Genomic DNA, 27,500 nt, shown 5'->3' with positions numbered 1-27,500 from the left:
CGGATCTAACCTCTCACACCTACCCTACAATGTCATTCTAAAAAGATACAGTCACATCATTGAAATCTTAAAGCTACAAGATAATGCGTGATTTAATTCTAAACAATGTAAATAAATAAGCATTACATTTGACAGAATAATGTGAATGCTAAAGGGTCCCATTTTCAATGGAGCTAGTTTTCTTCTTGTTATTCTTGCCATTGTTGTTTTTCAAATTATTCACTTAATCCTTTTGTTGCTATAACTCTGTTGAAATATACTGTCATTGTTTCAATTATTTTTGAAAATAATCTTTATCTTTCACTTGTGGCCGTGCTGGGGCACTGCCTTTACATAATTCATCTTACACAAGTGAAAAACAAAATAGTAAATTTAAAAGAAGTATCTATAAAACTAGTTTTTTAAACAGTGAATGGCAATGGGGGGGTCTACCAAAATAGAATAGTAATCAAAAGGGTCCATAGGTAAAGAATGGTTCAGAGCCATTGATTTAGTCAAACAAATTATTTCCAGTACATATTTTATCATTCGTTTGCCAAACTGCTAAGTTATGAGAACATAAACAAACAATGCTGGTTGTCAAGCAGTGATGGTTAGGGGACAAACACACACAAAGATATACATACACATGTGACAAGCTCCTACAGTTTCCATCCACCAAATCCACTCACAAGGCATTGGTCAGCTCAGAGATGTAGAAGACATTTGCTCAAAGTGCGACTCAAACCTCAAACCATATGGTTGCAAAGCAAGTTTCTTAATTGCATGGCTAAGCCTGCACCTGTGAAGAATTTAGTAGAATATCTTTGTCATTATTATCAAGCTGTGAAGGCAGTGAGCTGGTAGAATTAATAGCATGCTGGGCAATATAGTTAGCAGCATTTCGCCTGTCCTTACATTTCTGAGTTCAAATGCTGCCAAGACTGACTTTGCCTTTCATCCTTTTGGGGTAAATAAAGTAAGTATCAGTTGAGTGCTGGGGTCGATGTAATTGGCTTACCCCCTCTCCCTTGAAATTGCTAGCCTTGTACCAAAATTTGGAACCATTATTAAGCTGATGTTTGGAATATAAATTAATGTGACATTTTGATGAAGGGTTCTAATTAAGATCAAATTTAAACAGGAACTTTGTATCATAAAACCAGAGGGCAGTCCCAGGTGAGTTTTGAAAAACATAGACCAGTTGAGGTGTGGTGAAATGGTGAAGTTCTGGTAGGAGAAATAAAGGGGGCATGGAAGAACCTTTTAGACTACTCATCAACCAGAATTTGATTTTGATTTTTAACAAGCCCTCAATGTTTTCTAATGACTTTCTCTTTCTCTGCTATTATATGATTCCTACCAAATTAAGTACAACTTTAGCTTCCATTAAGCTATACATAAACATAAAAACGATGTGTTTATTGTGTATTAAACATCTACAACGTGAGTGAGGAAGCGAACCACTATTGAAGCCTGGGTCTCTTTCCCACCTGACTGGAAGTCCCCTTTTCTGTCAACCAGTCCAGTAACTAGTCTGCAGCAAAGGTCCTCATCTACAATTTGTCTCTTACGAGTTCATAGGCAATGCTCCTACGCAATCCCACTTAATTCTTTAAAACAAAGTGAATGAAGAAATGAGCAAAAATATTTTTTTTTAATCCCTGAATTAATTTGTATTCATGCATTAGTTTGCTCATTTAATACTGTTTTGTTTTTTAATTTGGTTAATCTGACTTGGATTAACTTTAACCCTTTAGCATTTAATCCAGCCATAATCTTCTACCTGCTTTATGTTCAAAAAGTAGCCAGATCTAGCCCTACATACCTACCCAACAATGTCATTCTAAAAATAAACTACCATGTCATCAAAATCTCAAAGCTACAAGGTAATGCTTCATTAATTCAAAACGATGTGAATAAATAAGCATTACATCTAACAGAGTAATGTGAATGTTAAAGGGTAAACTTTCACATCTAGAAGTCAATTAACTACAGTTTGTTGTTGTTTGGAATCAGCGTATTTCAACAGATATATGGGAGCAAAAACATTAAAATATTGTCTGTTTTACAACTTACCTGAGACTGCCCCTGGTTCTATGATCCAAACCTCCTGTTTTAAAATGATCTAAATTAAAATTGTCTTCTATTCCAAACATCAGCTGAATAATGACCAGGTTACTTTACTAAATTCTTCATTACTTTCAAAATTAATTGAAACAAAAACAGAGTATATCAACAGAAATATGGCAACAAAAGGGTTAAATATTGTAACTCACCTGGGATTGCCCTTACTTGTGATACAAATTTCCAATTTTAAAGTGATCTAAATTAAAACCTTTTTCCATAAATTTTATGTTAATTTATGTTCCAAACATTAACTTCATGATGTCAAAGCAATTTTCCTAAATTATTTTGAAAATTAATTGAAACAAAGGCAGTGTGTATCATCAGAAACATAGTAACAAAAGGGTTAACAGAGAAAAAACATATACTGGAGATTAAAAGAATAAACTTATTTATTTGATTGATTTACACAATATAAATATAATTTCTGGCTGAAGTTCCATCTGTTAGTAAAAACTTAAATATAAAAAGAAATAATAATAATAAAACAGCAAAATAAAAGTGAAGATGATGATGAAAAGTGATAAATGATAGGTTATCAAGATAGAATATAACAAAGAAAAAAAATGACAGCAGCCAAATAAATAAAGCTAGTCCACAACAGTGGGTTTGTCATCACACACACACATATATATATATATATATATATATATATGTATGTATGTATATATATATATATGCATGCACACATATGGTTCAAATGAATAGAAAATAAAAGAGAGACAGGTGAGGGAACAAGCAGGTGTATTAGTTTGACACTCAGGAAAAATGGAAAAATCTTTGATGTTTCAAGTCTATGCTCTTCGACAAAAAGGGATGAGAGAAAGAAAAATGGAGAAACAAGTCTATATACATATATAGCAACACATACAAATATGCTTTGTTCTCAATTCCTGATGGAGTTGTAGCAGTGAAATCATGATATAAGGTGTATCTTGAACAATTTTATTACAATTTTATTACACCTGGCAAAACCCATCCCTCTCCAGGTCTGACTATAAGTGATATTTTTTCTTCCCCAGAGAGAAAAAAAATTACCCTGAAGGGACGAAAGGTAAATTGACACCAGCAGGACTTGAACCCAGAACAGAAAGAAATACTACAAGATGGATCTGTTACTCTAATGACCTCTGCCAATTTGCCTATATATGTTACCATCACATCATTTTAATGTCCACTTTTCCAAGCTTGCATGGGTCAGACAGACTCCACTGAGACAAAGTTTCTATGGTTGGATGCCTTTCCTATTACTGACCCTCTCAGTTGCATCCAAAGAATATTTCCCCATGCTCGGATGTTTTCACAGAAGATTGTAAATGAAAGATACCACTTGTACAGTGGTGATGCTTGCTTACAACTACGATGTGAGGTCACGAAAATTTAGGCACAAACACAAATCATGCACACTATTTAAAACAATTTGATTTGGCTCCATGCAACTTAGTCCTGTGGGCTTCTGTTAGAGGCCCTCAAAACTTTAAGCTGTATAGAATCCAAATCAAACTACTTTAAATAATACATGCAATTCCTACTAAATGTGTTAAATGCATTTTTCTTTCATTTGTCCACTCACTCATATATATATATTTATTATTCTTATACAAGAATGCTGTAGAGACTTTGAACTTTCGTTGGATGATGGCTTAACTGATCACTATCAACATTCTTGTATAAGAATAACATACTCTACAAAAGTATAGAGTAACCCATCAGATTAATGTATAATTGTTTTTAATATAGCTTGAATATAAAAACAAATATATATATATATATATATATATATATATATAGATGACAGTCTTCTTTCAGTTCCTACCTACCAAATTCACTCACAATGCTTTGGTCAGCCTGGAGATATAGAACACACTTGCCTGAAGTGCAGTGGTTCTGAACCAGAAATCACAAGGTTGAGAAGGCCACTTAACTTCTTAACCCTGGATAAACTCATTTCACATGAGCTCTGAGTTAATATTTTGTTTGTATCTTGCTATTAATAAATCTGCTAAAGTTTATATTGTCATTTTTTAAGAAATTCTAATTCTAAATATGGTAGTGCCATCAATTAATAAATGTTTCTTCATAGTTTTGTTTCGTATTCCATATTCTAATATTTTGTAATGTTGGCAAGTTGGTAGTCATTAAAATATTGGACAGACGGCCTTATAATGTTTTAATTCCATGCTCCAAGTTCATATCCTACTGGATTCAAATGCCAACTTTTGCATTTCAGCCTTTCAGTATCAATAAAAAAAGTAACAATACAGGGCAGTGGACTGTTACAGTATTAGATGAGCTGCCTTGATATCTATGTTGGCTCTTTGCATTTTGATGACAAAGCTTGCCATAACATTAATGTCAAGCTTGTTTCAGCCCTTAAGAAAAAGCTTTTTCCCTTGAGTAATAAAAGTGGCAAGGAAAAAGAAAGAAAGATTTTTTTTTTTAATTTGTCCAAGCCAGTGTGCATATAAGTACAGATACATAGTTGACTATGACAGACAAAAACCCCAATGGTTCTTTGTAAAAGCACAGTCAATGAATGAGAAAGTATTGTACTTGTACGAGTTACGAAGTTTACAACTTTCATGTTTTACGTCAAAATCTTTACATTTACGTTGGTTGTGTCAAATATGTTGTGACTTACAGGTGTTCTAGTTTCATTGTGATGAGATGGTTGTCTTCATTTTTGCTGTTTTTTGTAATCTATTCTAATTATTAGTTTGTGGTGAAGTGTGACATATGTGTTGTTTTATGAGTTTTTTTGTTTTATTTGACATATCCATCTATTGTATAATTATGCTGCATCTGATACATATACCACATTATATACATGCTGCTTAAATGTTGAATTTGTTCTTGTACAGTTCCACAGCTTGGTCTGATGTGTTAGAGAATTAGTTATTAACTGAAATTTAACTTTAACTCTTTATATCAACTTGCCTGGGTTCAACCCTGGATCCATGACACAAACTTCATATTTTAAATTGATCTGCATTAAAACCATCTAATAAAATTTTATATTAATTTTTGTCTCAAACTCCAATTTAATAATGATTTTGAATTTTGGCACAAGGCCAGCAAGTTCAAGGGAGGAGGTAAGTTGATTACATCAACCCCCAGTGTTCAACTGGCACTTATTTCATCAACCCAAAAAGAAGAAAGGCAAAGTTGACCTTGGTGGGATTTGAACTTAGAACATAGAGATGGAGGAAAAGCTGCTAAGCATTTTACCCAGCATGCTAACGATTCTGCCAGCTCGCCACCTTAATAACTACAGTTATTTTACTAAATTCTTTATTATTTTCAAAATGAATTGAAACAAAGCAGTGTATTTCAACAGGAATACAGAAAAAAGAGGGTTAATGATTTTCCTTATTTAAAACTGCTTTTATGAATGGAAATTTAAGGAAGTATTTTAGAAGTGATTTTACTATAGAAATTTTATATCTCAATGGATACACTAACTCTGTGCATTAAGAGTATGTAAGTGAAGGTGTGATAGAAAATTCCTCTCTATTTCTACATTTATATCTAAGAATATGTGGTCTGAATCTCTGCTGAAACTACATTGAATTGTAAAATGGAATTGTTTTTTCTTTTTCCATTTTTTTAAATAGCTGCCTGTTTTTATGTGACCATCACAATGTTGTCAATGTACAAGTATAGATATGATGTGGTTATGTTTAGGAATGTAAAATGCACAGCCAAGTGGTTAGGGTACTGGGCCCTCTATCATAAAGTTTCTTCACAGAGTGGCATATTGTTGTTTGCTTGAGCAGAGTGCTTCATTTTACAGTGCACCAGTATACTCAGCCGGAAACAAATACCAGCTTAGCACTGGTGCAGCTCTTTCTCCCGCCAGCTGTCACCCCTGGATGTTCCTCTGGATCAAGTCGCAGGAAGGTATCTCCGTTTGCTCATGACAATATAGATATCTAAATCATTAGTGAAAGCATGATACATACTATCAAGTCATACCTGCTTGCTAGTAACAGCTATGGTTTTGGCTTTATGTCTGGGAAGAACCTTGTTTTCAACACTAGTCACATAAAAGGCTACAAATATGGCCCCAAGTTCAAAATCCATGGCCACTCCATTCTCTTGGATTTATGAATTGCCTTGCAGGCAATGGAAGAGAACCTTAGTTGTGCAAGCCAATAGGAACTTTCTAATGAGGTTTCTTGGCATATTGGGTACTTTTATTGTAGGGGTGTGCATACACTTGGTCTAATGTTATGCCTACAATTCCCAATATAGAAACATTAGTAAAGAGATTTTCTACATTCATAGTAGAAACATTGCTTAGTCAGTTGTAAAAATTTCTATGAACCCATCCAATGAGTGTATCTATCTAGTTGTTTAGTAATCCTGTAAACCGGGATGTTGATTTGGAAGATGGGAGATTAAAGATCAGAGGTAGGTTATTCTGCTTATGAGACTTTACTGTGCTATAAACTCTTCTATGTATTGGAAACAAAATTAATTAATTTATTGATGGTCTTTGGTATAGTTCCTGGTTACCGAATAATACTCAAAAGGTATTGTTCAGCCCAAAGCTATAGTAAAAGACATTTGCCCAAGGTGCTATGCAGTGGAACTGAACCCAGAATCACATAGCAAAGCAAGCTTCTGAACCTCATGGTTATATCTGCACCTTTATACAAGTAACATCACATCATGCATGATAGCATAAATGTCAAAACGCAACAGTGGATAATGCTTTCTCTACACTGTCAATGAAGAGATCAAGGAAAATTGAGGTTGTTAATGTTCATTAGTAATTTGGTGGTTTGATATAAGTCTCATTATCCATTGATAGTCTGGTCAAAACAGCTCCATAACAGTCAATGACATAATCTGATCCATCAGCAGGTTTCACAACCTAAAACATAAATAAATAAAACACAAGATTAGTGAAATTCTTAATAAATAAAATACAAGATTACAGCCATGCCTGTGTCTATATTCCTGTTACCAAAGAACAGTTTTTCTTTATTTTATTTTCTATTTTTATTGCATTGGTCTGAAGAAAATTGCTATGCTTAGTGTCTTGCAGGCCCTGTGAAACCTTTAATATTTGATTCAAATACTGGCACAAGGCCAGAAATTTCGTGGAAAGGGCTAAGTTGATTACACTGACCTCAATGATTAACTGGTATTTATTTTACTGACCTCAAAAGGATGAAAGGTAAAGTCAACCTTGACAGAATTTGAACTCAGAATGTAAAGACAGATGAAACGCTGCTAAGCATTTTGCCCAGCATGCCAACAATTCTGCCAGCTTACTGCCTTATGCGAGACCTGTAATACTGATGCAGTTAATGTCCCTCTTGCACACTTGCAAATCGACAGCTGCAGGAAAACTTGGAAAGAGGCAATTCCAGAGGACTAACATTCTGTGGATTTAACCTGGCTCTCAACAACTGTTTCATTTACACATGACAAGTTTATGAGCAAGAGAATCACTTTGAGCAAAGCCAGGTGTGCTTTCATTTTTATTTCAAATTTTATCTTAGAGGAAGTCAGACTCAAATAGATTCAAATAAAATCAAGATATTGATGGTAAGCATTAGCAAACTTTCTTTCTTTTGCTGGTGCCAAGTTTATAATTGAGGAAGATCTTACATTAAGCCAAGAGATCTTGTCTTGTTTTGATTCAGTATCAACGAGAAAAAGTTCAAATACTCAAACAAGCTCAGCTAAAATACAGTGAATGACAGTAAACCAAGGGAGAACACTAGGTTTTTGGATAAAAGACTGATTAAAAACATTTACGATCTACACAAAAGGTTATATTGATTGTAAATAACATGTTACAAATACCTGGGTAGCAATTAATAAGATGTCAATTAGTTGTCCGAGGAACATAAATCCCAGAGTTGAGAATTTCAGCAACCCTAAAAAAATGTAAATAAAGATTTAATGACAAGAGAAATAAGGGAAGGTTCTAAAAAAAAAAAAAAAAAGTCTCTAACATCAAATTAACTCAGAGTATCTATTCAGCCTTTGAAGAATATTCTCAAACTCCATTTTTGAGGGAACATTAATGGCATAAAAGACACACTCCAATTTCAGCAGTGCATATTCAGGGAAAAAAGTCTTTAGTGTATTAAAGTATGTTATATAGGTCCAACTTTGCATATAGGATCCAGTGTGATTTTCTGAGACATTAAAAGAAAAAAGAAGTGGGGGGGGGGGGTGCATCATACATGCTATCACGCATGGTATATTTAGTTGAGATTGAACAACTGAATATTCAGTACTGAAACTGAGGGACACCTATTTCACTGTCAGTAGATGCCCTTTGGAATGGAGAAAAGACAAAATCGAAAGTTTAACAAGATTTGTCTCAAGAGGGACAACATCAAAAATTACTATATAAAGCATTTAGTATAGCACTCAACTGAATTAGTCACCTCAACAACTGCTCACTTACATTATAGTTCATATATTTATAAAAATTCTTAGTAAATACTAATAGCAGTGACTTACCAATAGCAGGGTAACCAAGATAAAATCTGTCAACTCCAAACATACCAAGGAATATTGATAACAGTAAAGCTGTTTCAAATGAGTGACCATTCCTGCAAGAAGGGAAACGATATAAAAAACAAAAAAAAAATTAAATTAACCAATTGTATTGTGTTGAGTTAAAAGTTTTGTGATATTTTCATAACAATTTGCTTTATTTGTCAAGTTACAACAAAAGCAGACTAGCATTGAAAGTAGAGGCCATTGTGTTGCACTGGTCTGAAACCACATTTCACCAGTTCTTTGATCCCATCCTGATACCAGTTCCTGTCCTTTAAGGTGAAGAACTCCTTTGCTGAAGCTTCCATCTTTTCTTGGTTGATAAAGCATCACAAGTGCAGGAAGTGAGCCATGGATTGGAACAAATAATAATCTGAGGGAGCCAGGCCTCGGCTATATGCTGGGTGTTTGATTCCTTCAAGTTCTTGGAGTTTAATCTAGGTTGAGTGGTATGAGATCTTGCATTGTTTTGCTGCGGAAGAACTTGTTTTCTGTTAACCAATGTCTGATACTTTTGCCACACAGTGGCATATATCCACTCCAGTTGTTTGGAGTACAGGCTGGCATTGGTGGTTTGACTGTCTGGAATGATCTTGTGAATTATCTCTTCATAATTCCACCAGACATAGAGCATTACCTTGTGTTTGAAATACCCATGTTTGGTATCTGGTTCCAGGAGCTGACCCTTGCTTAACCACTGCTTATGCACATTAGTATTGCAGGAAAATATCTCCCTTGGATTATTACTTGTTCTGTTTCATGACACACCTCCAGTGCTTGTGACATTTCATCAACAAAGAAGAGGTGGAAGCTTCAGTGAAGGAGTTTTTCACCTCAAAGGACAAGAACTGGTATCAGTGTGAGATCAAACAACTGGCAGAAAGGTGGCTTCAGATCAGTGCAACACAACGACCTCTACTTTGAATGCTGCTGCTTTTATTGTAACTTGGTGCACAGAGTAAATGAGTTACCAAAATATTGCAAAACTTTTGACTCAATAATTTGGAATCATCTGATGGAATATAAGTTCAAAGAAGATCAACCAGTAAAAAAGTTGGTTATAGTAGTAATTGATAGAATTGAAATTCTTCATTGGTTGATAATTTCTATGATCATCTGGTTTATAGAAATTAACAAAAATACACCTTAGGAATATGGTGATCCTGACCCTTGACCTTCCAGGAGTTTCTTTGCCCATTGGTAAGTGGACAACTTTCATTGAAACTGTAACATGTTTCTTTATAGCTTCACCTGTAACCCTAGGCCAGGCAGTTGACAGATGCTATGCCTTCCAAACAGCAATCCACATTTGGTCCAGGATGGCTTATTTCCATATTCATAGTTTACCCCTTTATCTAGATGCAGATAGCTTCTCAATGTAGTGGTCAACTATGAATATGTAAATATTCATATATTTCTAACCTGCCATCAGGTAGATAGAAATATACAGATACATCATGCATGTATCAAAATGGTTTAAAGAAATTCTTCTAAACAGTTAAGATTCAAAAAACAAGGAGATGAAATATAATGAACTTTATGACATTTTACTTCTAACCTTCATTAGTAGATAAAGCAAGAGAAATTTGAACCTCATTAGCAAAATAGAGCTAAATCAATTTGCATTGCTTATTAGGTTGATGTCAGAATCACGGCTGATTTAATGAGATAGAATCAAAGATAAAACTCATTAACAAATTTTTCTTCAGAAAAGAAAAAAGAGAAAATTTCATCGTTAGATTCTGGAATATGTAGGATGTTGCTGTGTTTTAAAACCTGTGTTTTTATGCTAATGACATTCAGAAAGTCATTAAGAAAAATAATTTATATATTTTGATGCTGTCTCCATTTTATTCATCATGAGTGGCAATTTGTTTTTTTTTTTTTTCATACCATCATCATCATTTAATGTCCATTTTCCGAGGTGGCATGGGTTGGATGGTTTTACTGGAGCTGGTAAAGCCAGGAGCTGCATCAAGCTCTATGAAAAGTTCTAGCATGGTTTCTACGGTTGGATGCCCTTCCTATCACCAACCACTCCACAGTTTACTGGGTGCTTTTTATGTAGCACTAGCATTGGTATCAATTCTGCTATGGCAGATGTGTCTTCTTGAGTACAGCAAGGTGCCAGATATCACAATCCTTATGCATACACATTGCCATTTAATTACTATGTAAACTGATAGCTAATTCCTTGCAGGAGTACTTACAGTGGGTTCTGCTTGATCCTCTCCAAATCCTATGTTCTACTTTATCATCTCTCTCTACCTCACTCCAACAACCTACTCAAGCAAGTCATCTCTTTCCTCTTCCTGTCAACTATATCACCATTACCATGCTGCTGCTAGCACCCCCTACCTTCCCCAGTTAATGCACCCCCTCCTTTCAACCCATTCCAATCTTTACTGATGTCCCTCTCCCCCTCATACACTCTTGCAACCCCAACCCACACTCCAAGTTACTGCATCCCCACTCACTACTGCTCACCTTGTACCTTGAGGTGCCATCCAGACATCTCATCTCCATCGTTATCTCTTTAGAGACACCACCAATTCTCATTCTCTCTCTCCTAATTGTGAGTAGCCATGCAGCTCCTTCATAACAAGAACTTACTCTGACCTCAACTTCTTCTCTCAGTGCTGCATGGCAATCCCAATAGTGCTGGTGACACAGAAATTGCACCCAGTACACACTGTAAAGTGCCTGGTGTTAGGAAGGGCATCAAGCCATAGAAACCATGCCAAAGCAGTCCATGGAGCATGATGTAGTGCCTGGACATACTGGATCCTTGTCAACCCATCCAACCTATACCATACTGGCATGAATGGTAGGACATGGCCGTTAAATGATGATGATATAGGCATGTGGTCAAGAAGTTTACTTCCCAACCTTGTGGTTTTGAGTTCATTTTCACTCATTACAAAGAAGGAATAGATCATAGGGGTGCAGAAAGAAGCTGTTGGTATGATGATGAAGAATCAAAAATGTATGTCTTTGGTAGACATTGTGCTCTGACTCTGAAATGTGAGGCAATGTGGCCAATGCCAGTGGCATGTAAAAAGCATTTCTTGAACGTTGGGCCTCATGGAGCCAATGACAAATGACCAAGACCTTTGGCAATATACCGTGCTTGAGAAGAAGACTCAGCAAGCCAAGTGAAATCATAGTCGTGGCAAATACCGGTGTCACACAACTGGCACCTATGCCAGTGGCATGTAAGAGCACCCACTATACTTTTGGAGTAGTTGGCATTTTGAAGGGCATCCAGCTGTAGCAACCATGCCAAATCAGATTGAAGTCTGGTGCAGCTCCTCAGCTTACGAGCCCTGGTCAAACTGTCCAACTCATGCCAGCATGGACAATAGATCTTAGATGATAATGATAATTTAATATAATAAACAGAAGGAAAATTAAAATCTCCAGGACTTACGTCCATTTACAGGGTAGGTGTCTTGTAAATTTCTGTGATTCATTCTTTGATTCTCCACGACAGGTAATATTTGGAGCTGTTCGACATGTCACTGCAAAATGATTAGATAAATAATTTTATAAGTATTAGATAATAACAATGGGAAAAGTAAGATTCCATTTTAAAAATATCTTACTAAATGACTCAGACTTTGAAAACAAAAAGTTGATAATCATCCAGATTACATGTATTAATTTTGTAAAACTGATACAACTAAAGAATTGATATTTCTGGGTTGGAGTGTTGAAGGAGTTGATAAAGCGAGCAGAGATAAAAACATGTGCAAGTATACATAGAAAACACCTTTAAAAAAAATTACCAGAAAATTTCATTATAAAAATTCTATTAGGACTTGGTTCCTGTTAATACAGTCAACAGGATAAAGAAAGTATTGAACTTTCAATTATCACCAACTCTTTCTGTCCTATGTAAGACTACTTTGCAGCTTTTGATGAATCCTTAAAAAGTTGGAGAACCACTTGTGCTTGTACTCTTCAAGTTTGTGGCACTACACAAAGAAAGTGCCGTATGAGACAGTACATTGAGATGTAGAGCTAATCTCAAACTAGAGACTGGGGTTGAAGGTTTCCAGCCTCTGGTACACACACCTGCAGTCTTTTCACTGCTTCTTTTACTAAAGGCACGCGTGCCAGTGACACATAAAAGGCACCCATGTTGGTGATATGTATAAAGCACCTGTGCAGGTGACACGTAAAAGGTACCCAGTACACTCTGTAAAGTAGTTGGCATTAAGAAGGGCATCTAGCTGTAGAAACCAAGCCAAAAACGGATGACTGGAGCCTGGTGCAGGTCTGTGGCTTACAGCTCCAGTCAAACCATCTAATAATGCCAGCATGAAAAACGGATGTTAAATGATGATGATGAATGATGTCAGCTCCTCAGTGCTAACGGACCTTTAGTAGATAGGTATGCCATTTCCACTCAGGCCCACCCAATCCACTTGTATCACCTCACCACCCTAACTTCACTAGGCCTTGCACATACCAATTTTTCTAGTATTTCCTCCCCAAAACATTATCCCATTAGGAAATTCTCCTGATACTATCAAGTTGCTGCTATTCAAAGCTCACACTAACTGTGGTGATTTCACCAACCTTGGAGGGTTTGCAGAGTCTGGGGGCACAAACCCCTCCTTTGTTGCTTACTTCTTTCAAATGAGTGAGTTACTGGAATTATCAACAATGCCTGACCTGCCCTCTTCCCTTCTCATTTTTAGTTCTACATACACTGGGATAGAAGACGCAATATCTTAAATGCAAACTTACCAACAACAGTTCTTGTTTCTTGGTCACAGTTCTTGGCTTGTTGTGTCTTTGAATCAATGATTGGTTCATCACAGACATATTTAAGACAGGGTTAAGGAACAGACAGAAAATATGAAACATAAAAAACACACACACTTACATATACAAATGTATGTGTCCATCCCTTGCCTTGGCACCATGTGATGATTGTAAATGAATGTCACAGTAATATATGCAATGTTGTTTCACCCTTTCACGTAAAACACATCTGGCCATAGGGGAATATTACCTTACATAGAAACAAGGGTTTGACAAAAGGAAGAGTATCTGGCCTTAGAAAATCTGCCCTAATGAATTCCATCTGACCCAAACAAGCATGGAAAAGTGGATGTTAAAACAATGAAGATGATCTAAATACTAAGACAGCTTTAGATCTGGCTCCTTCACATAAAGCAGATGAGATAAAATAGCCCCTTGACCCAGTGCCATCTTAAAAGCATGGGAACACTGAGCGGCTGCATGAGGACCCTATCAGTCTTGGAATCTTGATGCTAACCTATGTACACTGATATTGTGTAAGCAGGAGAAAGCATTGCAAGAATGTAGAATTAAGCAGTGTCCTCAATATACAGTGAAATACCTGCAATCTATTCACAACCAGGTAGTCTAAAACTACATACACCTAGCCATCCCTGCTTCCACAAGTATAGATGTTGGCTGATAAAAACTAGAAGCATGCAAGCAGCTATTTGAATTTTTCACCTACTGTTACTTCAAAGCAATTTCTTTGATGCTGATATACTTTGCATGCAGTATTTTGTGGCAAAGACAGAAATTCCAGCATACCTATGATCCAATAAAACATATGACCACTACTTACTGATAGTCTGTATTGCATGTAATGTTTTCTCATTGGTTCCTTTTGGCATACCAAGTATATACAGACTGTCATTTCAAATTTTGGCACAGGACCAGCAATTTTAGGGGAAGGGCTAAGTCAATTACATCAACCCTAGTGCACAACTGGTACATATTTTATCAACCCCAAGAAAGGGATGAAGGGCAAAGCTGGTCCTGGTGGAATTTGAACTCAGAATGTAAAGACAGATGAAATGCCGCTAAGTATTCTGCCTGGCATGCTAACGATTCTGCCAACTCACTGCCTTAGTTCAAATTATAATTTATGATGATGATGATGGGATGGAGAATTCAATAGAGACTGCATGGAAGCAGTTGTATGTATGTATGTGTGTGTTTGTGTACATCTCTGTCTCTCCTCTCCCCCACTACTAGAAAACAGGTGTTGATTTACATCCCTGTAATTTAACAAGCTGGCAAAATTATCTCAACAGAATAAATTTGAGATTTAGCAACAAGTATGTAGGGTTGATTTGTATGACTAAAACCTTTGAAGAAAGTGCTCCAGCATAGTCATAATTCAATGGTTGGAACAAGTAAAAAAAATTTATATATATATATATTAATATTAAATAATGAATTAAAAGCAGCTCTAGTAATGTAAACATTATTCATTGCAAATACATAGTGTAATTGTTTTGTTTAAACAGCCTGTGCAACAAGTAAACTATAAATAAATACACACACACACATATAATATATATACAAACATGTATATATATATATCATCATCATCGTCATTTGTAATACTTGAAAATCCTTTAAAAACTCATGTAAATCAGAAAAACACAGAGAAAATGTTTATTCCTATGATATTTCTATAAAATATTTAATAACTTTGAGAAATATGTCAAGCTGAAGAGGCTGGATAATAGAGAATTGAAATTCTGCAGCACAGACACTTATCTGCATTGAGGTTTAAACCTGCCATAATCTCAGATTAGCAGCCAACACAAAGCTGCTAACTTGTACTAAAGCTCTTTTTTTTGTCATTTAAACAATATTTGTCAAATGTAATCTTTAATTACAGATTCATAAAATCAGTAGTTAATTATAAATGCAAAACATTTCAATAAGTAGAATATAACCCCATTCACAAAAGAAAAAGAAATGCAGAATTATTAGGTAGATTTAGTCATTCCATTCATAATCACATGAGAAATAATCATAATAATCAGTAGCATAGTGGTTAGAATTCCAGGCGGCCCGGGTTCAGTTCCTAGTTAAGAATGTATGATCTTAAAGTAGCATGCTAGCAGAATTGTCAGCACGCTGGACAAAATGCTTAGCAGCCATCCATCTTTGTCCTGGGTTGAAATACCAAGGTTAACTTTACCTTTTATCTTTTCAGGGTCAATAAAAATAAGTACCAGTCGAGCAATGGGGTCAATGTAATTGACTAGTACCCTTCCCCAAAATTTCAGGTCTTGGGCCTATAAAAGAAAGGGTTATTTAAATTGTTTCTAAGGTGGTAAAATGGCAGAGTTGTTATTGTGCTAGATAAAATGCTTTGTGGCATTTCTTCTGACTCATTATGTTCCGAGTTCAAATTCCACTGAGGTTGACTTCACTTTTCATCCTTAAGGGGTCAATAAAATAAGTAGCCAGTTGAACACAGGGCCAATATAATCAACTTCCTCTCCTTCCCTCAAAACTACTGGTTTTCTGCTTAAATTGGAGGTGGGTAGATAGAATTGTTAGAGCAGCAGGAAAAATATCTTGCAATACTTCTTTAGATTCTGAGATCATATCCTACCACAGTCAACTTTGGCAATCATCCCTGCAAGCTTCAATGAAAGTACCAGTCAAATACTGGAGTTGATGTTATCAACTACTACTACCCACCACCTCAGAAATTGCAGGCCATAGGCCTAAATCATAAACCATTATTTTACATGGTCCAGCTATTGAATTATGGCTGGGTACTTATTCTATCAGTTTCTTTTGTTGAACCACTAAGTTATGGGGATGTAAACACACCAATGCGGTTGTCAAGCAGTAGTGGGAGATAAACACAAATACACATGGATATATGTAGATACATATACACTGTGCTTCTTGCAGTTTCTGTCTACCAAATCTGCTTACAAGGCTTTGGTTGGTCCAAGGCTACAGTAGAAGACACTTACCAAGGTGTTACACAGTGAGTCTGAACATGGAACCATGTGGTTGGGAAGCAAGCTTTCTACCAACCAAATCCACTGAGGAGGCTTTGGTCAGTTTGGAGCTGTAGAAGATATTTGCCTAAGATTTCACCTGAGAGGATTGAATCTGAAACCACATAATTGCAAAGTGCACTACTTGACCACACATCCAAAAAGTATAGAAAAGATTGTGTAACATCTCAACATCCAGTTTCCATACTTGCATGGTTTGGACAAATTTGCTGAGGCAGATTTTTTGTGGCCAGATGCCCTTCCTGTTGCTAACCCTCACTTGTTTCCGAGTAAGATATTTCCCCATGACCAGGCATGCTTTTACAGATTGGATAGTAAGAACACAGCTGTATAGCAGTGACATTTATTTACATCAATTATGTAATGTGAAGACAAGACCCTAACTCTCATGCATGCATACATGTGTCATCAGCATTTAATGTCAGTTTTCCATGTAGACATGGGTTGGATGGTTTGACAGGAACTGGCTAGGCAGAAGACTATACTAGGCTACTGTGTGTTTTGGAATGGTTTTTACAGCTGGATGCCCTTCCTAACACCAACCACCCCTGAGTGGATTAGTGCTTTTTATGTGGCACCAGTACATATGTATATACATATATATCAATATATATATCACATCTTTTTGTATAAATATATATACATACTTTTTCTGTGATTAACACTTTAATATTTGAAGCTGTTGAATTTGTTCCAATGTATAAGATTTATACTTTCTAAATCATTCGATATGAGCTGAAGTCATTCCGTCTATTTTTGGCATTGCTTTTGTCTCAATGCTTAATGAAATAATTAAGCATTGAGACAATGCTTAATTATCAAACAACGTATCTACTTGCTTGCTATAACAGTGTCTCTGTTTAGGTGTTCTAACAGTGTCTCTGTTTAGGTGTTCTATTTGTCTTTCGTATTTCAAAGTTCATTCAACTTTTTTATCTTATATATAATAAAATGCAACAAATCAGTTACAATGGATAAGCTTAATGCAGGTAAACTGTAAGGAGATGTTTTGCTCTAAAGTCGTTGAGATTTTAATCAAAATAAAACTAAATTTTTATAATAAATTATATCTATTTTATCAATTTCACACACACACACACACACACAAATAAATATAAAATTAAATATTAAACTTTATTTCCGAACTATTATTATTCATGCCTTATTTACAAATTTCATAAAAGTTGCAATGTAGTAAGAAGCTTGCTTCCCAACTACATGGCACCTTTGGCAAGTATAACCTGTGGCCTTGTGAGTGGCTCTGGTAGACGGAAAATGAAAGAAACCTGTTATATATATATGTATATGCGCGTGTGTCATTATATGTATATATATATATGCATGTGTGTCATTATATGTATATATATATGTGTGTGTCATTGTGTCTCTGTTTGTCTCCACTTACCACTTGAAAACTGGTATTAGAGTGTTTATGTCCCCATAATGCAGCAGTTCAGAAAAAGAGACTGACAAGTACTGGAGTCAATTCATTTGACTAAAATTCTTCAAGACAGTGCCCTAACATGGCCACAGTCTAATGACTGAAACAAGTAAAATATAACATATATATATATATATATATGTGTGTGTGTGTGTGTCTGTGTATACACACACATGTACTAGCATGGATATCCACTTCGAGCAAGTGTTGTTCACCCAGGGTTGACCAAAGCCCTGTAAGTAGATTTGGTAGATGGAAACTGAAAGAAGCCTATCGTATGTATGTGGGTAGGTAGGAATGTACATACACACACACATAACTAAACACAAACATTTATATGTATATACATCATCATCATCCTTTAATGTCCGTTTTCCATGCTAGCATGGGTTGGACGGAGAAGCATGGGTATGTGTGTATATATAGATATGTAAATATATGTGTATATATATAAAGGTGTGTTTGTGTGCATATATATGTATATATCATCATCATCATCTTTCAACTCCATTTTCCATGCTGGCACGGGTTAGACAGTTTGAGTTGGGAAGGCCAAGGGCTGCATCAGGTTCCATTATCTGTTGTGGCATGCTTGATGCCCTTCCTAATGCCAACCACTCCATAGAGTGCACTGGGTGCTTTCTATGTGGCACCAAATATCTCATATATATATATATATATATATATATATATATATATATTTATATGTGTGTGTGTGTGTGTTACTCTCTCATTGTTTTGATATCGGGCAATAGAGTCATGATAGAGCTGTTTTTTGTTTTCACTTCCATGCAATGTCTGGGCATAGTGAAATATTACCTTACTTGGAAACAGGTAAGGGCTGGTGAAAAGAAGGGCATCCAGCTGTATGAAATGTCTGATCCATTCAAGCATGCAAAAGTGGACGGTTCATGTATATATATATATATATATATACGAACCACATGGATCTGGGTTCAGTCCGACTGTGTGGCACCTTGGGCAAGTGTCTTCTACTATAGCCTCAGGCCGACCAAAACCTTGCGAGTGGATTTGGTAGATGGAAACTGAAAGAAGCCCATCGTATATATGTATATATATGTGTGTGTATGTATATGTTTGTGTGTCTGTGTTTGTCCCCCCAACATCGCTTGACAACCGATGCTGGTGTGTTTACGTCCCCGTAACTTAGCAGTTCGGCATAAGAGACCGATAGAATAAGTACTAAGCTTACAAGAATAAGTCCTGGGGTCGATTTGCTCGACTAAAGGTGGTGCTCCAGCATGGCTACAAGTAAAAGAGATAAATAATGTGGATGATAATATTTTCAGCCAAGACATTACAACTGTATCTGTTCAACTGCTTAATTTCTGTGTATGCAGGGACAGTTTTAAGTCAATTAGACAGATTTGTTCAAACTGGATCCCATGCCAAGGGCTCCATACATATGCTTGAGTAGAGGACGCTGTTTAGCATATCATTGTGACTAATGGCAGAACCTCTTGCCCACAATGCATTTTGGCTGGGACTGGTGTATAATATGAAACATACATCAATCTTCAGCTTTTGAAGAGTTAGAGTGCCCCACTGACAATTCTATAATTGGGCCCTGCACTTCCTAGCATCGACCTTGTGGGTATGTACATATATATATTTACTTGACTGATTTCTCTCATTGTTTTGATGCACCATTTTCTATCATTAATAAACCTGTTGGCATTCTTAGTCTAGTAATAATGAAGTCAAACAGTTTGACTTGATAACAATTTATATAACTTGATGCCAGCACAAACTAACTTGTCCTGACTCCACTTATGCAGATATTCTAACAAGTATTTGGACTAGTTTGTTGTATTTGACTCAAATCGAAAATTCTGAAATGTACACACACACACACACTGGATCTCTTTCAGTTTCTGTCTACCAAATCCACTCACAAAGCCTTGGTTGTGCTGGTGCAATACTAGAAAACACTTGCTCAAGGTGCCACACAGTAGCACCATATGGTTTGGAACCAAGCTTCTTCACTGCAGTTACGTTTGTACCTAGTGTTGCTGAGTAAATGAAACATGGTACAACTAGCAGGTAGCACAACCACATACTCTTTATTTGTGATGGTGAACTAGAATTAATAAAATGTTATATAGAGGTATATCATTTTGTTTTGATTACACATGCTCTTGGATAAGGCACGAATATTACAACTTAAAAAATATGGCTTATGAAAACCAGCCCTTCAATTAATGAATTCTGAGAACGCTCCTCACCTTGTTTAGGTTTAATGTCAAAAACCCAAGGACTATATATATACACACATATATTTTGCTTAGGCATTGTGAGACTAATAACCCGGTGTAGAAAACAATATACATATACTTCAGAATGAAGCATTAGTCGAGTATAGACTGGTAATAAGAAAATGAGATCACAGGAATAGACGATTGTCTTAGGAACTTCATATTCGAGGCTCTGATGAAGCTATAAAGTGTTACTCATGCAATCAACTATGAGTTCACTACATCTTATAGCAGAAACAGCCTTATGCTAATGAAATTCATATGATAATCGTTTATTCCTTTGTCATTTTCTTACATATACACATCTTTAGTGTTGACTGTTGGAAGGAACTCGATAACGTAATATAGATTAATATTTTTATTTTGGTTGAGTTAGTCTGTTGCTACTATGAGTTTCGCTTGTGGGTGCACATGTCAGGTAAGTTACAATGATAACCTACATTAATAACTAGAATTGTAACAGTGACCTCCCTTGTGGTGCGAAACCGTATGTGTGCCAAATAAAGTAGTCGGCGTACATGGCATTTTTTTTTTTACAGAAACCCACGTTCTCGGCTATGGAGATCCCGATTCGGAAAAAAAAAAATTGCAAAAATCGCAATTTCAATTCCCCCCCCCCCACACATTTCTTTAGTTTTCACTTCTTAAAGAATTTTTTTGGGGCGAAGTACGCAGAAGGATACAGATTATGATTCTGAAAGAAAAAAAGCTTAAATTTGACTGTTATTTCTAGCATGTGGATAGCCTGCTTGAAGGCCGTCGAATCAGGAGAGGGTTGGGGCAATTTCTTTTTTGAAAAATTGAAATTTTACAAATAATGTTTTGTTTTTTAAAATCATAATCTCCGTATCTTTCTACGTATTTCACCCCAAAATATTTCTGAAAAAAGTGAAACATGAAGAAATGGATGGGGGTGGGAAATTGAAATTGTGATTTTTGCAATTTTTTTTTCAGAATCGGAATCTCCATAGCCGAAAACATGGGCTTCCGTGAAAAAAAAATTTTAATGGGGAGGGGTCGGGTTTCGTCTCCGCCATGTGCGCCTTTGAATCTCACTTTAAAAACAGATTGCCAGAAAGAAAACACGGAACAACAGAAATTGCTAATATACGGACACTTTTTCTGAATAAAAATAAGGGGTTTGTGAAGGTATTTATATACAATTTCAAGATATCCATTTTCCTCAAAGTTACGAGGGAAAAAATCGGATCTTGTGAATTTTCCGAAAGTCCTCTCCCCACCCAGTTGCTTTGTGCGTATTTTTGTTTTCATAGTCGTTTCCTACACATTTTTTTCACACCAGTTGCACTATTTTTTTTATTTCGTTTCCGGGTAATATTGTAAACATTAACCCAAATTTTGTTTTCATATTCGTTTATACAAATTTTTTACATGTATTACACTTTTTGTTTTGGTGACCGGGTATTAAAGTAAACAGTAACCGAATAATGTACCAAAGATACACTCTGAATAAATGACAGGTGAACCAATAACAGTGGGAAGAAACGTCTTGGATAATGTTTCTAATTCACACACGTATGACTCGCAGTTAATAAAAATATTGTTGATAATGGAGATAGGTAGCTATTTTGCTTTCGTAACATAGCAGCAAAATGTCCCTCAAATCACACACCATATCGTTTATAACTCGGGAACGTCACATTAGATACTAGTAATAATAACAATGATGAACTTATTACTTTTTGGACAATACGATTATCCAGTTAGGATAGTCATCGTAGAAGCGCTTTTGATATCTGTTTGATATTACTACTGAAAGCTAGGTATTTTGTTTTCGTAAAAACAACGGCAAAATCTCTCAAATTCTTACCAAATTATCTTAAAAACAGAGGAGACATTAGAAAATGTTTTCCTAGGTAAACTAGGTCTGAATAAGCGAGAAGAGTGACATAGGAGGAAAGACTTTCATGTCTGATCGGAACTGACTCGCAGTTAATAAAACATATCGATACTGATAAAAGCTAGCTATTTTGGTTTCGTAAAAACAGTTTGACATTATATGATGATGGTATTAGTGCATAGTCTATCGATTTTTGAACAATGTTTGTGAGACAGGCATGTTTAGCTGGGTTAGGAATGTAAGATATTATTAAAAGAAAAAATGCCAAAAAGTGTATCATAGGGAACTGAAATTAACGAATAAAATAAATTGGATAATGACAATGATTTTAAAAATTAGACTTTCGGAATAGCTATCACAATTAAAATGAGTTTTTTTCTGTTGTTTTCGTCATTTTATATCTGAAAACACTTTAAAAATTCACAAGCTTATAGCAAATACACACTGGTCTGCTGCTCAACCAGAGGGGGGCATCATTTGAAAGGTAAAACAATGTAACAAAAAAGCAAATTGTGACCAGTGGTATAGTATAACAGCACCTGATAGTCTGATCGACAACAAACCAGAAATAACAAGTTCAAAGAAACTATATTCAGTCACTTAGAATAAAGAAAACGTAAGACTGAGATTGAATAAACATAAATATATAACACAGGTATCGACAAATACATATATAAGTACGAGTACACAAATATATTTGTGTGTGTGTATATATATATATATATATATATATATATATATAAAAAATAACACATGCACACGTATTTAGACATTACAATTTAAAGGAAAGAAAAGGATATTGTCCCAGCAGTAAATTTGAACAGAGAGGAATTTTAAAATCTGGTGAGGATGATGTTTCGCTTTTCTCGTTTATATTTGTGTTGCCAGCCTCGACTGATAAATTGAAGCATTGTAACAATAATAAAACCGGTAAAATATATCCAGCCACAATTTGATGAGGCTCTCTCAGCTTGTCTACGCGATACATCCTTCCATTACAAGAAGCGACCGACGCACTACAACAAAATACCATGTTTTTTAGCAGCGGAAGAATTGTAATAACAAGAAAATGAGTTCGTTAATAATTAATATCATTTATTTTTAATCTTTCACTTATTTCAGTTATTAGACTACGGCTATGCTGGGGCACCCCCTTGAAGAAATTTTTAGCCGATCAGATCGACACCAGTACTTTTTACTTTTTAACGTCTAGATATTCTATCGGTCATTTTTGCTGAACTGCTACAACGAGGAAGTAAACAAATCAACACCGGTTGTTAAGCGGTGGTGGGGACAAACACAAACAGACACACACACGTACATATATATATTTCGTTTTTGGATTTGGTTTGCAAGATTCTTTATGTGAGTTCGTGTGTTGAAGCATATTCTGTTGTGTCTGTGGGAGAGTCATTCTCTTTTAGTGCCTTATAATTTAACACACTCACCGGTAAAATTCCCACTTAGAAAGATAAGGAAGGAAATAAGTAGAAATTTTACCGGTGAGTGTCTTAAATTATAAGGCACTAAAATAGAATGACTCTCCTCCAGACACAGTACACACAACAGGCTTCTTTCAGTTTCTGTCTACCAAATCTACTCACAAGGCTTTGGCCCACCCGGAGCTATAGCAGAAAACACTTGCCCAAAGTGTCACGCAGTAGGACTGAATCCGGAACCATGTGAAAAACTAATTGAAATTTTTTACTTGTCAATATCTTTGAGTCCATATATACGTACATGTATAAATTATATCTTTCTAAATATTATACAATTGTATTTTGTGTCTCCAATCTTGAAATTGAAGTTCCATTACATGAAACCTAATTTGCAATGATAATTGGAAATCAATAAATATACAATGTATGAGGGAAATATATTTTGCGTTACGAAACTTCGCGTTACGGCAGCATTTTTAGGCGTTCAATGCCTCTGTAACGCGGGGAATACCTCTATTGGTTACATGTGTTTACGAATAAGGTTGTAGTGTATGAATACAATTCAGGAAGTGACGCCATTTTGCAGTGAGGGTTCAGAGTTCAAGGTGACGTAGTACCTAGATTTGAATGAAGTTCACTATGAGAGGAGTAGTATAAATGAAATATAGAGGGGGATACAAGTAAAAATGAAAGTAGGAGGAAGTGAAACTGTAGTAGTAGTAATAGTAAATATTGTTTAACCCCAGGTCAAACCAGATTAAGCGGACTGTAGTGTTAATTAAAAGAAAAGATTATATTATTGGATTATTATTATTATTATTAGCAAGGTGTGTGGCTGGCTGACTGAATGAGGTTGAGTATTAAGTAATCATATATATATATATATATATATATATATATATATATATAGATGTGTGTGCATATCTATGTCTTTGTAAGCATGTACATATAAAAAAAAGAGGGTGTCTTAGTGACGGGGTAAAAGCGACGAAAAGAGATAATTGAGATTAAGGTAAAGGATAGTAGAGAGAGGGGGGAGAATGGGTAACAGAAACACCAACAAAACAAACACACATATACAGAGATAAGTATACACACAAACTTTTATTTACTTACACAATACATATGCAATACATAGATAATTCACACACTCACACACATATAAATATATATGCATGGTATGTACGCAAGCATACACACATGCTCACTCATGGTGAAAGAGGAAAATAATTAAACGAACAAAAAAAGAATTAAATATATATATATATAACAATAATAACAGTCCACCTTTCGTTATATTTTATATACAGCAACTGTAAAAGTATAAATAATAATAACAAATTATAAAAGAAAGACATAATAGTTATAAAATTTCTTCGTCCTGTGTGTGTGTGTGTGGATTTCCCTGTTATCACCTTACCTGTAATTAAGGCCATCAGGTGGTGTCAACAGTGTGCTGGGTGTCCTCTTAGTTGGACAGAAGAAAAAAAATCGCAATATATATATTTTAAAAAAAACAACAACGAACGGGGTAAGGTGTTTTCCGTGCCAATTTATAAGCTTTTAATTATTATTTTCATTGCTTTTTTTGTAATATATATATATATGGGTCTTTTTATTTGTATACGTATGTTTATTTTGTGTCATAGTTTGGCTCTATATGTACATATTTTTTTAATTTGAGAAAAACGAAAATGTTAAATAACCAATTGTCCGGCTTCTCTGTGAACAGCTAGAAATTCCGCTCACTTGATGAAATGCTCTAAATATGTTTAAATTAAATAATAAATAAAACCTTATATTTATATCTACCGTTTCTTCTGCATAGATTACATATATTTGTATTTATATGAATATACGTTAACTTGCACGCACTTTTAAGAAGACGTGTTTAAAGTTAAACATTACACAGACACCTGTAGCCCTTAAAATTAGACACACATCTGTGTATATATATATTATATTATATTTATATATATAGACACACACACACTCTTTCAAAGATTCTAAATGTTTACAAATGACTTTTCTCAGGAGTGTACTTCAATTTTACACCGCTTTATAACAATTGACATATGCCCCAGCATGACCACCGCAGTCCTATGACCGAAATAAGTAAAAGAATAATATATATACGTATTAATGTGTTTGTTTTTATTTGAAGTTATCTAGAAAATTCAACATTGAATTGAAGGATAGGCGAAACATTGCCGATATATTTTATGAACGTTTATAAACAAACCATACATACGTAGATACAAACATATATGTGTATGTTTTCATAAACTTTAGTATTCCTATGCAACAATCACAAAAAACGCAGCCAAAACTGTGTTACTTTTTTAAAAAAATTGCTATTAACTATAATTTATTTGTGCGTATATATATATATCTACTCGTTATCTAAAAAGATGTGAAATCAAACAAAAATAAATAAAGCCCTAATTTTCTAAACGTATAAAGAGGTCTATACGTGTGTGTCATGTTTCACAAATATGTTTCTAAGAAATCTTTAAGTGATTGACAGTGACTTCGAAATTTCGACTTATTAGCCGTCATCAGCTGCGGTTGGTACACCAAACTTCGAAGTCACTCTCAACTATCTTCTTTTTTTTGATTAATTAAATCTTTTGTTTACAAATGCCAGTTCATTATTTACTGTGTGGGCTTGCGAGTCTACACACAAAGCACATATTTCATTCTGCTCACAGGTGTATGTGTATATATATGTACTATTGTACCGTATATACTCGTATTTTATGGTATGGTAAGTAACTCTTAAAGGACCAGTACTGTTGCATTCTCGGGGACCAGTGGTTTTTCTATAAGAGTCCACTAACCATTAAACAGACCAATACACCGCTACTTGACGTATTGACATCCTTATTTTAATTGTGGCTCCAATTTCCTACAAATCTCAAACTCCAATTTTAAGCCTTTCACACCGTGTGGATTTTTTTCTCGAACCTATATATATATATATATATATATATATATATTACTTATTTCAGTTATTAGACTGCGGCCATGCTGGAGCACCGCCCTGAAGGATCGAACAAATCGATGCCAAGACTTATTTTTCTTAAAGTTTAGTACTTATTCCATCACTGAGTTACGGGTACGTAAACTCACTAACATTGGTTGTCAAGACATACACACACATACGACGGGCTTCTTTCAGTTTCCGTCTATCAAATCTGCTCACAAGGCTTTAGTCGGCCCGAGGCTAAAGACACTTGCCCAAGGTGAGACGCAGTGGAACTGAACCCGGAACCATGCGCCTATATATATATATATATATATATATATGTGTGTGTGTGTGTGTGTGTGAAGGACCTATAATCCTTTAAGGGATGCTAGCATCCTAGTTCTCCGACTTATACAAGTGTTCAGTGAAAACCAAATATATTATTTATTTATTTGTGTTTGATATTAGCGTCTCTCTCTCATATATATATATATATATGTAGCAGTTACGTATATGTTCGGTCATAGAGTGGCTAATGGTTTCGTTTCCATAAAGGGCTTAGTCCCATGGATGCGAAATCATTGGTCACTATGACCGGACATATACTTAACTGCATATAGGTACATTACTGTTACATGCTTTAGAGTGCTTCTTTTTCGGTTATATATATATATATATATATATATATATATAGCAAGGTGAGACACACATAAGAAGGCAGGAAACAAAGGACCACTGATGAGGTCACAGAAGTGTGACGAAAGAACTCTGGCCGAAATAAGATTAAGATTAATGTAATATAAAGCTGAAGCAAATTAACACCAAATATACAGTGCGTGTGTTTTTATTGGCTAAACTGGCAATATGACCATCCCTAAGTACAACAATATATATATATATATAATTGATCAAGGATTTCGCGTCGTCCAGGTACAAATAAACGTTTCAATAGAAAACTTAAATTTTATATATAATGTGTATATTAATGGTTAGAACTATTACCCTAACTATGCGGTTTATTATTCGCCTACAATGTGTGTATATTAAGGTAA

At 35.2% G+C, this 27,500-nt stretch overlaps 2 protein-coding genes across 2 annotated transcripts in view; one reads left to right on the top strand and one right to left on the bottom strand.

The window, feature by feature from the left end:
* Window positions 1–2,474: 2,474 nt before the first annotated feature.
* On the bottom strand, window positions 2,475–23,089 carry LOC106883008 (TM2 domain-containing protein biscotti). Its single transcript, XM_052975894.2, has 6 exons — window positions 22,843–23,089; window positions 13,390–13,470; window positions 12,065–12,155; window positions 8,596–8,687; window positions 7,927–8,000; window positions 2,475–6,985 (listed from the first exon to the last, which is right to left on the bottom strand). Exons 1-6 carry the CDS (start codon window positions 23,072–23,074, stop codon window positions 6,878–6,880), a joined length of 678 nt encoding a protein of 225 aa, XP_052831854.2. The 5' UTR covers window positions 23,075–23,089; the 3' UTR covers window positions 2,475–6,877.
* Window positions 23,090–24,443: 1,354 nt separating this feature from the next.
* The window catches only part of LOC106879044 (multiple PDZ domain protein), an 862,020-nt gene continuing 858,963 nt past the window's right edge, over window positions 24,444–27,500 (top strand). The window contains exon 1 of the mRNA XM_089340722.1: window positions 24,444–25,011. The gene's annotated coding sequence lies outside the window, so the exon portion shown is untranslated. The remainder of the gene's footprint in view (window positions 25,012–27,500) is intronic.

The sequence above is a fragment of the Octopus bimaculoides genome, chromosome 23 (genome assembly GCF_046866305.1).
Source record: "Octopus bimaculoides isolate indiv1 chromosome 23, ASM4686630v1, whole genome shotgun sequence".
Taxonomy (NCBI): Eukaryota; Metazoa; Mollusca; class Cephalopoda; order Octopoda; family Octopodidae; genus Octopus; species Octopus bimaculoides.
This window is presented reverse-complemented; position numbering and strand designations above follow the sequence as displayed.

What these genes read in the sequence shown, in the direction of transcription:
- LOC106883008 (XM_052975894.2), bottom strand. Translation starts at nt 23,074, where the DNA reads ATGGTATTTTGTTGTAGTGCGTCGGTCGCTTCTTGTAATGGAAGGATG. An exon ending in TTCAAATTTACTGCTGGGAC is followed by an intron (nt 13,471 to 22,842) that starts AATATCCTTTTC and finishes AACCCTGTCTTA; the next exon opens with AATATGTCTGTGATGAACCA. An exon ending in CACCTACCCTGTAAATGGAC is followed by an intron (nt 8,688 to 12,064) that starts GTAAGTCCTGGA and finishes CCCTTCTTGCAG; the next exon opens with GAATGGTCACTCATTTGAAA.